We start from the raw sequence: 12,597 nt of genomic DNA on the forward strand, positions 1-12,597 counted from the left end.
AGATGCTGCCATTGGCGCCGCGCAAGCAGACCCCGGTGCTAAATAGAGGCTTCATCCTGAATTACAGCTCTCTTGTGAATGCAGTCATACATTCAGCTATTGTGGCTCTGTTTTTTTTTTTTTTTTTTTTTTTTTTAAGAAAGAAATTATAGACAAACTTAAGAAAACAGAAACATTTATTGCAATGTGCAACATATTCATATAAAATACTTAGCACAAGTTATGTGGCAGTATCATTCAAAACTTCATCTCAGCATTCAAATACATTAAGCTTCTTTCACATTGAAAAAGAGGGCACTGTAAAATGCATCTTAAATGACAGTTTTATTCATTACTCAAGGTATATTCATACATACAATCACTTCTTTACTGAATCAATTCATTCTCCCAAACTTTCATCTCTACAAATTTTTAAAATATGAATAGCTGCATAATGCTAGTAAACGGCAATGTAAGTTACTGCCTGATCCAGCATTTTTAGCAAGTGCTCAGCTGCAGTGCTACGGGATTACACATGAAAATACAATCAAGCATATCTGTGTTTACAGGACTTAAATTTAAATCCTGACTCTTCAGGGTCACAATGCACATGTAATCTTTCAGTCTGGGAGTACCCCTATTGAATTCAGTATTATTCCTCTAGTCCCATGCTGAAAGTTAGGCCCAAGTACAAAATAAAAGCCTCAAATCCATTTTTTAGTCCAAAATGAACTATGTTTACAGATTAAAATATGTATATATATACAGGTTAATCGAGATGCAGCCAACTTTTTTATTATTATTTTCACACAAAAACAAATTTTGCATATTAAAATACCAATAGCTATTTATTAACTTCAATGTGTTGTCAAATTGTTTTAGTCAAATTCTTCATTTGCAATGTACACAACTGGCATTTTCTTTGGAAAAGAGTATCATACAGAGCAGAAACATTTCCTTAATTACATATGCTAGCAAGATGCAATGTAAAATCCTTAAAATTTTAAGAAATAAGAAATGGGAGCCTTATGATAAAAGCCATCTTCAGTGTCTTAACATTTAAACTATTTAATGCATTTTCATGTTTTCAGCTACCTTCTGTTTATCTTGCAGCTTCCTCCTCAGGCACAGAGGATCTCTTGCAGCACAATAGCCATTTACAGAGAAAAATGCACGGGGAAGAATGGCAGGATTTCTGGCTCTGAATGGGAGTTTGTGCGCCTCGCATCTGTGTGCTGTGATACAGCTGGCATTTTCTGCAGAAGCAGCAAGCTGGTAGATTTAGTGCTACACTGATGCACTAAATCTTTCCTCAGGCTGGGACTGAGCCAGCAGCAAAGGAAAATACTTCTTTTCTACCATGCAGCGTCAGTGCTGAGGAAGATGCTAGGCTTAACGTTTGAGCAATGGGAACACAGAGGAAGTCAACCACCACAGTTACACAAATTTGCGCTGCCTGTAGTTGCTACTCAGGCAAAACTCCAACTGAGGTCAGCGAAACAGCTGCCAAAAGACTGTGGGGTTAATGTGTGTGGGCCACATTTAAAATGTCACTTAGTATTAATACAAGAAAAAAAATACTGAAACGTATTGGAAGTGTTGTGATTATTTTGTGAAATGCAAAAAAGACAAAAGAGCACCATTGAGACAGTATATTTACAGTCAGGACAGTAAAAATAGAAACTGAAGGAATTATAAACTGAAACATTTTCACTGTGTTTTCAGAGATTGCACCATTTTCTACTCAGAAGTAGCAGCTCTTATTTTAAGTGTTTTCCCTTTCAACTTTGAAGGTGTAGTAGGTGAATGCAAAACATTTCTCTTGAAAAACCCTTTAAAAATACCAATACAATCAGGAAAAGGAAAGAAGGTGTAATTTTCTCTACACTGTACATTAAATGCGTGCTGAACTGCAAATATTTAAACACATGAATCTAGGTATCAAGTTCAGCAGACAGTAAGAATGAGTAGTGCCAGCTCACTTCTCTTTTGTGCAATGTTCATCCCTGTGCCCTTCATACAGAGATCTAGAGGGGTGGGACAAGTTACATTTGAAAAACTGTAATTATAAAGCTATAAAATTGTCAGAAGACCAAGAAATCAGGCAGCATATTTAATTATTGCCTGTGTAGGTTTTTTAAACTATTTTCTATTTTATGTTGGTGCTGCCATCACTTCAAATCACAGACAGCTATCACAAAGCCCAGTTAGGTTCACTTAACATCTGTGTGTTGGCAATCAAGCCAAAAGTGAAAAGCAAGTAACCTTTAAAAGAAAGGTACATGATATAAGTTGTTTGCAACACCATGCCTTAGCAAAATAAAAAGCATGAGAGTAATAGTGCCAGTATTCAAGAGAAGATACATCTGAAGTATGTTACATATTATTCATTCATTTCAGAGGAGGTCTTCAACAGAACTGTATGTATGAGGCTGATAAAGAATAATAAATCAATATTTGCAGATAAAAGGAAAATGGAGGAAGTTATGAATAAAATGCAAACATTCTTTCCCCTGTAAATATTTGTTAGAAGTAAGGTCATTGCCAATGTGAAATAACAAGTTTCTCATTATCGAGTAAAATTCACTTTCATGTTTTAGGAAAAATGTAATAATCTCTCGTGACTAAAAAAAAATGTTTTCAGAGAAAATTACATCTCCCAACATTTTTGCAAAAAACATATGTGTATATGGAGGAGAGGGAGAAAAACAACAGATGTTTTTACACTTCAGTCTTTAAGCATGAAAACTGTCATTTTTTTAATCTTGATTTCCTTTTAAATATATTGTTTATTATAGAAAATTATAACTAGATTCTGACCTTCTATTACTTCTGAAAAAGACGAGGGCTGCTTCCAACGGTCTGCCAGTTGGCCCTCTTGTGAGCTACTGAGGAACTGCAACAACCTGTCCATAACGACCTATGCAGAAAACATTTCCAGATAGGGGTTTCCACTTACCAGTCATTACAGCTGTTTATAATGAATTGCAGATTTTTATTTTTTATTTTTTTATGTTTTAATTTTGGTTTGTTTTCCTGCCAGCACACCTTATCTATTACCTTAACACTGTTTCCTGTGTGTCAGTATCTTAACAGTTTGCCCTTAAGTCCTTCATACAACGGAACAGTAAGTAGATTTCAGAGATCTGTTTATATGAAAACACTGTAAGTAGTTGATAATGTTCAACCCAACAACAGATAAGAACATAATCTACATCCTAAAAACATTTAACACTTTCAAATATAGGATTGCACTGAACATCAGTCTGTATAGTATACCATATTGTACTTAATAACATTATATACATATATACATATACACATATACACATGTACACACACATTTTCATTACGGAATGGACTTGTCACAATTCAGTATATTGAGTTACCAGTCCAATTTCATGTCTGCTTTACTCCACACATACTTTCCTCCTCGTTTCAGGAACATCTTTTCATCAAATCCACTGAATTTTATAGCTGCTTCTACACCAACATCCAGGATAGAGTTGGAAGGCTCTTTCCGTCCATTTCTGCAGTTTAAAAAACGCATCTGGAAAATCAATAGGTAAGACGTTAGAAAGTTAATTTGTACGAACTTAATTTTTCTACAGAATTAAACAACTTGCACTGCAATCCCTCAAAAGCCAATGTGAACGTATTAACACTCCTTAGGTGGCTCAGAGGCTCATGGTTAGACACACTGACACACCTTAGCAGAAACAAAGCCACACCAAAAACCCTGAAGATTAAATGCTTGTTCTTCAGTTACGTGTAAAATAAGTAGGCTCTTTGAAATTTAACTTTCAGGACAAATTCTATATTTTTAAATTACAGAAAATCAGCAATGACACATCTATACTTTAAGATTCACAAGATTATGCATGCAACCTGATGGCAACTCCTCCTTAGGTCAGACTTATATTCAGTTCTCAATATGTCTGTGGGAAGAAATGACATGTATTCTTTGTACTACATGGTAAACATTATTTTATGGAATGCAGAGGAAATTAAGTTGGTTATAACTGTAGTTAACCATGGGCATGTATCAGCATGCAAATACCAAGTATCAAACAAAGACTTACGTATTCGTCCAAAATGAGGTATGAATCCCTCATCTGTAATAGATCAAAATAAGAACAGATTAATATACAAATGAAAATTCCACTCTTGAGAAAGTCAAGGACAAGACAAACAATTACTCTTTCAAAGCCTGATACAAATCTTCTTTGAACCAGGTTGTGTCTTCCGACCGATTTCAGTGAGCCTGGATCAAATTTACAAGAATAAGTGACAGGATTACTATCATGTCTCAATAGAGGAACAAAACAGTAATTGCTTGAATATGATGTCTTAAACATCAAATTCAATGTGGGTGCCCAACTAGATAAAGCTGTTCTAAATAATGTTCAAGTTTGCTATTAACTTCAACGTCAGCAGTAATTACATTATTTTGCATACTGGAATGATTAAGTTATTTGCCAAACAAATGACATGACTATTTTAGCGAGGGTGTTTATTTATCAACCCAGCACACAAAGGTGTATTAGTGGTAATCTCCCAGATCAAAAAGCTCTCAGGTTTGCACCAGGAAATAGACCAAGAGCAGAAATCAGACATATTTGCTCAGCTAACTGGTCATCTCCTACTTGCTCCCCCTACCTCCCCAAGAAAAAAGTATTCTCTGAGTTAGTGGCATTTGCTGCTGTGCAAAGCAAGAAATCTGTTTGATCAATTTGGTGTCCATCTTCTACACAGGATTGATGGAAATGAGAAGCAAGGAATCTTCTACTACATTAAAAGAGAGCCAAACTTATTGAAGGATGTCTACTTTTTCTTTGTAGGACTTCTTAAATGGAAAATAAATTTTAAAAAGCAGAAAGTTCTAGTTTCTCATCTGAACATGTTCTCCTTCCCCAGTTCTCTGTTACTTTTCCCTTCTATGACTAATCAGCTAATCTGGAACTTTTTGCAGGTGAGTGGCACAACTTCACCAGGAAGACTGGAGAAGTATCCCATGATAGCCTGAAGTCTTACAGTTCAGACACCTTCTTACTGCTCGAGTTATTCACTGAGGCTAAGGTCAGCAGAGATGTCTTTCCTCTGAAAGGAAAACCACAAGGGTGTTACGTAGTAAGACAACCCAAACTGTTCACTTGAGAGCTCTCTATACATGAGGAAGTAAGCTGTGTATGAAGAGTCTTAATCTTTGGAGAGGAAAAGGAAAGAGATGGTAGACTCAAGGCATTCCTTATGTTGGCTAAATTTACTATTTATTCAGTTCATAAACCTTTGGAACAGTGAATTTTTAACTTTCCTCCTGCCTTGTATAGGGTCTGTAGACATCTAAAAAAGGTCCTGGGCTCCACTCTTAGGCATTGAAGTCTTTTACTGCAGCTAATTTAACCTAAATGGCAGCTCAGCAAGCTGAATGCTGAGCAATGCAGTAGCACAAGGAGTTTCCTTGTGAATAAGGAAATTGCCTGAAAATGCAATCCAAAGGAGTTCAGACAGACAATGTTAAAAATACAGCTTTAGGGAAGAGTTACTAGTAAGATATGTCAGGCAAAAATACCAGTTCTCGTTCCTCAGTACGCAATATAGCATTGAATGGGATGATCTCTTTACTTCATGTGGGTCAATGACACTGCATAACATCATGATGAAACTCTACTAGGAAATTGTGCACATGGTACAAAGTGTGTTTAAATTGACATTCAACCTTATCAGACTCACGTGCCCTGGTGGGGAAGACCTATCCAATTCCAGAGGTTTTAACTATTGTTTAGAGTTCACAACTCAATTGTGGAAAATAAAGTTTCTACTGTTTTTGTGCTGATACTTTCTATATCCACCTAACTCAGAGGGCCACAAGACACTGTGACAGAATTTTCATTGGCTTCCACAGGACTGGGATCAGTGAGTTTTTACTCTTCTATTAGTAACATCACGCTCAATAAAAAATCTTAAAGGAAATAAAAAATCTTGGCTTCCACTGTAACAAAACCAGGTGCTACATTGTACTGTACCTCTTCTAACCCAATACAAATAGGAAAAGTGTTAATTTCCATGAGAGCTTCTAGGTCTTCATCATCTTTCTAGCTAACCACAAAATAAAGTTATGAAAGGACTGTCTCAATTTTACCTTCTGATTAGATTCTGGCACCAAACAGGAGATATCTTTGTGGCGATCCAGGAATTGCTCAAAGTCTTCATCACTGATAACAAATTTCTCTGCTTCTCTCAGGGCATCATCACCACTGTTCTCCCCTTCAATGAGCAGGCACTGGAACACCTGAAGACAAAGGGTACCTTGGTAAGATTTTAGGACTTTACTTGTCTTGAGAATAACAGACTGCCATCATTACAAATACCATCAGTCGTCTCAGTAGCAATGTCTTTCATTTTTCTGTAACTGCAGCCACACTGATAGAAACTGTGATTAAGTGAATCCTATGCAAAGGATACAGTGCAGATTTATTTTTAGCAAATGACCATTACATAGTTCTAAATGTAATTACACAGTCATGGCTCCTAACCAGATTTCCACAGAAATCTTAACTGCTTTGTTCTTAATAAGGGCACTGATAATCAAAGCCCAAACAAACTTCTGATTGAACCTAAATTAGTATGGCTATATTATAAATGTCATAAGTACTATGTGCCTTGCAGACTGTCAAGTCAATCTGTATCCTTTATGACTTTAACTTGATTAGGGACTGTAAATTCAGCTATCATCACATAACTGCAGAAAATATAGAGAAGACTCTCCAGAAACGAAACAGTTTGTCTACTGAATGGCTTCCTTCTACATGACAAATCATACAGATGAGACTTTGGAGAAAAAAGGTGCCTTTTCCATCAACATGCTCTGAAACCCCAGGAAACTAAGTATAAATGTCACAACAGAAAATATTCTTGATATATTGGGCCCCATGTAAGTTCAGAAAGAGTGACAACCCATCGCAACACCATGTAATACTGAGAAGTCCACTAACACCACCCCAAGCTGGAGCTGGAGATCTGCCTGAGGTTATTAGAGGTGCAGAGAACTCCAGAAATTCACTTCATCCTTATCTTTCACTGAACATGAAACCTACACTACATGCTACTTTCTTACCTTCCAGCGCACAGGGTTGAGTGCCGTGATCTGCTCATTCATATCTTCCTCAACATTAAATCTGTTGATCACAGAATTTATTTTGAAAGCAACAGCATACTCGCGGCACCACTGTCTCAGTTTATGCAGATTTTCCACATGGTTCTTCTTTCCTTGACCACGGCCGATTAAAACGTTGACCTCCTCATTAAAACTATCACATGAAATTGCCAGAATGTCCAAATATTTACCTGAAAACAAGTTTTAAAAATTGATTAGTAGTCAGTTCTTTAGTTGAAAGTTGTCAGTAGTCTGCCCATTTTCACTTCCTTGTGATCTGTCACCAAGTGCCACCCAAGTACAGTTCTGTGGAATCATCACATGAACCACAAAAGCCACAGCAGCGGCATCTTCAAAATGCACGCCCTCTCCTTTCCAGCCCTATGGCGATGTCCTGAGCTATTATTTTATTACACTATTATACCAGAGAGGCAATATAACAGACTGAATCTGTTCAGATCATGTAATTAACAATATTTCACGGGTAGTTACTCTTGGTTTGCAGGTACTGTCAATGAATTCCAAACAAACCATCTCCCGCTTGCACGGACAGCAAGACTCCCATCTTTCCATAAGGCTACCCCAACAAGGCTCCCAAACCACACCAGCACTCCTGTGCAGCGATTTTCTCTTACCGTACTTCTTGAACCACCGCTCTCTAATCAGGCTGCCGTTGCTAACGATGCTGACACTTGGCAGCTTCAGCTCCTCTTTGCAGAACTGGACAAGCTGGCCTACAAATTTGCCTCTGTCCTGAAGAAACGGTTCTCCTCCCGAGAAATTGATTTTCTCCATTCCTAGAAAAGGACCAAAGAAAGTTGCTGTGAGCCTGACTGCCTATTGAGCGCTCCCCTCCAATACGGTGCCCGATATTAAGAGGGACCCCGAGCATGACAGTTACAGGGATAACTTCTTGGACACCACTTGGTCTTGATTACGGCGACTGCACATATCCCTCCCCAGCTGTCCCAGGTGTCTCCCCGGGCTCACCCGCCTCCTTGAGCATCTCCAGCCCCCGCTTGGCCTCCTCCAGGGGCAGCACGAAGGAGGTCTTGGCGGTGTGGAAGCAGAAGCCGCACTTGTAGTTGCACTGCCGGGTGAAGTGGTAGTTGACGCTGGTGGGCGTCGGGGCCGCCTCGTCCCGCTGCTCCCGCTGCCGGCGGGGGGGCGGAGGGGCGGCGGGGCTGGGGACCGGTCCCCGTCGCCAGCCGGGCAGGGACAAGGACAAGGGCAGGGACAGAGACAGGGACAGAGGCGCCAGGCTCCAGCACAGGGCGCCCAGCCGACCTCGCAGCGCCGCCAGCACTGCCCGCGACAGCGCCAGCGGCAGGCGGAGCAGCACGCCCAGATGCATGGCTCGGCTCGGCTCGGCTCGGCTCGGCTGGGGTAGGTTCAGCACGGCTCAGCTCGGCTCGATCAGGCTCGGTTCGACCCGGTTCGGCTCGGCTCGCACGCTGCAGAGAGGAGCCCGGAGATCCTCTCTTAAAAGCCCCATCCTGTCCCGCCCCGCTGCGCTGTGCCGTGCCATGCCGCGGGGAAGCGCTGGGTTTCGCTTTCCTTTCCCGCTGAACGGAAACTTGGCTCCGAGCCACTTCTGCTCTCCTGCTTTGCTTCTTCCAGCCCACGCACCCTCCACCCAGAGCCGCTTCACCAGAAACACCTCCTGTGGCAGCTGCCCCCCTGTTGGAGGCTGGGGCACTTCCAGCGCCCAAGGACCCCCTGATGTGAGTGGTCTCAGTGGCACTGTGCTCTTCCAGTGGGTCAGGATGTGAGGCTTGGGAAGCAGGGTGAAAGCTGTGCTCGCTGAACTGTGTCACATCCTTCTCAGCCCAGGGCCATGAGCTCTGGGAGGCTTAAAGAGGTTTGCAGTGCAGAGCAGTCAAGGTTTGGGAGCCCAATGACGTCTGTAGAGTCGTGAAAAGAAAATACTGGAATGTGTCTTAATTCTTGGTCTCCTATACTGCCTAAAACACCTCCAGCAAAGCTACTGCACCAAGTTGAATATAGGGTTAGCTTTAATAGCAGAAAACGTGGCAGCTGCCCGGGGTAGCACAGTGTAGGGGCAAATAAGTGCCCCAAATTGATAGGATCAGGAGAGAGCAGGGCCAAGCAGCCAATTCCTATCTTCTTTGAGTCCTTGGTGGCACAACAGCTAATTACCAAGAGAGGAGCAACCTACATCACAGCACCTGTATGTAACAGCATCCTACAGCACAGCACCTACACCACACGTGCTGTGCCTCCCTCAGTCAGGCTGTCCTCGTTTTTGCGTGGCCAGTTTAGTGTCACCAGTTCTGCCAAGGTACACTTGAATCCCACTTGATTCACACTTGAATCCCAGCACTTACCAGCTGCATGATGGGTCTAGCAAAAAATTAGAGCTTCAATCCCCTACCCATTTACCGGCCAGAACGACTAACGTAGTGGGACAGTCTTGTACTTATGTTGACTTTTTTTTTTTTTTTTCCCCTCTTGAGAAAGGGGTTGAAGAACTAGGTTAATCTTGTTTGCTATTTCTAATGGGAAACAATACTTACTTATGAATAAAAATGTTTCCTGTATGTTTATGAGTACTCTTACACACTATCCATAATTTTCCATCACCTTTCCTTTGCTTTCCTAGAGCTGATCTACCATCCCATTAATGTCCAGACCATAATATGGATTCAGGTTTTCCCATTCAGCCAGTATTCAGTTTCTCTATCAGCTGATCCTTGCTGGAAACAATTCATGCCAGTGAGGGAGGCTTCTTGCTGTATCTAGCCTTAATAATGCCACCTCGCAAATGGATGGTTGCAGCATGATGGAAAATATCTCAGCTTCTGAGACTTTCCAAAATTGTCTCAGAGTTTATCAGTAGAGACTAATTCAATGAGTTACCTACAGGAGGAATGTGCCCTTCAAGTTCCTTCAGGTTTGTGTAAGGCACAAGCTTAAGGATGAAAGCAGACTTTTCTGGTACCCTCTGCTCCCCTATCACTCATATATCCCTTCTGCTTCATGTTAGGAACTTTCACCCATTTCGTATCTTCTCTGTCCCCAATTCAAATTCCTCTCTTAGCTCATTTCTAACTTTTGTTCATGTCATGTTGAGCCAACGCAGCTATAGGGAGTATAATTTTCTCTCTCCTTTGAGTTGAAAATCTTTTACTGAGAGTGCTTGTGGTAGGCGTAAGATCTTGAAGATAATCACAAGACTTCCAGTTGTGGAAATACTCAGGAAACTCTCAGGAAATACTCTGTGTGTCATATCATGTGTATACGTGTGTGTGTGTGTATCTGTACATGTATGCCACCAAGTTCACAATCTCTGTGTTTAGCTTTGCATAGAGATCTCATTGCAGGTGACAAATTATCACTTGTCTCAGAAACTTCCTTGGTCTTCTGCACATTTGAATATTGACTTGGCCTTCTGCACAGAATATTGACTGGATAACCATGAAGCTGGCAGAGTGACTTAGACCTACTGCAGCCTTTCTCCTGGGCTTGTTGCCTACTGCCTCAGCTGGATAGGCAAATAGACTTACAAACTTCAAGATATTTCATTTCCAAAATCTGTTAAAATCCTTGCTGATTACCAATTTGGCTCAACACAAGACTTACACCTGATACAAAATGACTCCAAGAGTATGTCAGAAGAGTGTTGCTCAATGAATCAGTACACCAACACATGACCATCTTTGAACTGTGTGGTTTTTTGAAGGAGAGGATCTCTGTTTCGAGGAACAAAAAGTATGGAGAGCTTAACACTCAAACATACTAAGACTTCCTGTTCTTCATAATTTTCTCTATGCTTTCTTAGTCAATGGCAATTATAAAAGCTCTCTCTATTTTTGCCTCAGCTGAGTATGTTTTCAGATTACACTCTCTGCACTACCTGTAAAGCCCATGTCTAATTGTTACTGCAAACTAAATCCAAACCTGGACATGTCCCCTGTGGGGCATGGGAGGTTGGCATCCTAGTACTTAATATGTTTCAGTTCATTTAATTTATGTCAAAAAAATGTTTTCAACATACATATAATTTTGCAGAAATGATCGAATATTGGTATTAGTGGTAAACTGGATGGTAGATAGACACACAACTGGCATAGAAGGATCCATCTGGACAAACATGAATAATGCAGCAGTAGTCCCTACTTGCTAGAAAAGCAAAAATTTAAAATAATAATCTATTATTTATCTTTTTTTAATTATTATTTATTTTTATTTTTATTTTATTTAATCAAACACAGCAATTGCTTTCTCCAGTGTGGCTAGTTCACAGTTCTAGCAAAACAGTATCTTCCTAGGGAAAGCGAATTGCCAACATGAAGCAGTAATATAAATGATATTTTTAATATGTGACTTCTCCACCTGATGTAATGAGGAGCCATTACCACGTCACCTGTGAGGCATGACATGACCAGAAATAATCCAAGGACAAGCAGGCAAGTCATGCAATGGCATCTGGAGTTTTTAGCACTTAGTAACTGTTTTGTTTGCTGCTCCACTCCCAGGTAGAAATGATCTCCCCGTTACATCTGCCATAATCATAAATGGGATTTGGTCAAGGACACATACTTGGAGTGACTCATCCCTCCCTGGGACACACGAAGCTGAGGGGTTCCCACTGAAATTACCAAGCAGAAGTTATAACCCACATGCAATCAAGTTACGAAACACACCATATAATTATAGGTACAGATCAGGAACGTTGGTAAGAGGTCCACCACAGGCCCTTTATACAACATGGTGTGTACATGATCTGGACCTCAGAAAGTACAAGAACGTATGACTTCTAACAGTGGCAAAAGAAGCTGGAAGAAGGATCCTCTGTGTCCTTTCCATACTCTTCTCTGAACATCTGGGCCTGGCCATTGTCATGGGCAGGAGAGCAGGATCTCTGGCCTAACACTATACTAACTTCTGTGCTCTTAAGATCTTATGCCCAGACTTTTACTTTTACTGAAGGGCCTTTTACTGAAGCCCTTTATTCTACATGAAAACAGCTATATTTTAGTCATGTACTTTATGTACTTATGCATTTATGGGCCTTCAAATTAAGAAATACCCCTTATTTCCTGCCTTGTATCTCAATCATTTATTTACATTACAGGACTATGCACTTAGGTATTTCATTTCCTATTATACAGAAGACAAAAATGATAAAAGTCCTCTTGAAGAAACCAAAAAATACTTAATAAGTTAATTTCAGAACAGATTTATACTTTATACACTTTTTTAATACAAAGATCTGTCTTGCAGATGAAAGGCTACTCAGCTCTGCTCTATTTTTACCTGAACTGTTTCTGCATAATTTGGTGGGAAATGCCTAGAATCTTTCACAAAGTAATGTTTTAAGTAAATAGCCAGTAGGGCAGAAGTCACACCTATTATAGGTGATCTCATAAGCATGCTATGAGTAGGAAAAGAAATTCCAGCTACTTGGTTCAGGAATGCCTGTAAACAGGAGCAGATCA

At 40.2% G+C, this 12,597-nt stretch overlaps 1 protein-coding gene across 1 annotated transcript; it reads right to left on the bottom strand.

Moving 5' to 3' along the window:
• Positions 1 to 162: 162 nt before the first annotated feature.
• Positions 163 to 8,686, bottom strand: RSAD2 (radical S-adenosyl methionine domain containing 2). Its single transcript, XM_040550794.1, has 6 exons — positions 8,126 to 8,686; positions 7,771 to 7,932; positions 7,097 to 7,326; positions 6,122 to 6,271; positions 4,062 to 4,094; positions 163 to 3,529 (listed from the first exon to the last, which is right to left on the bottom strand). The coding sequence occupies exons 1-6, from the start codon at positions 8,487 to 8,489 to the stop codon at positions 3,365 to 3,367; spliced, it is 1,104 nt and encodes a 367-aa protein (XP_040406728.1). The 5' UTR covers positions 8,490 to 8,686; the 3' UTR covers positions 163 to 3,364.
• Between the last annotated feature and the right edge of the window lie 3,911 nt (positions 8,687 to 12,597).

The sequence above is a fragment of the Cygnus olor genome, chromosome 3, assembly GCF_009769625.2.
Source record: "Cygnus olor isolate bCygOlo1 chromosome 3, bCygOlo1.pri.v2, whole genome shotgun sequence".
Classification (NCBI taxonomy): Eukaryota; Metazoa; Chordata; class Aves; order Anseriformes; family Anatidae; genus Cygnus; species Cygnus olor.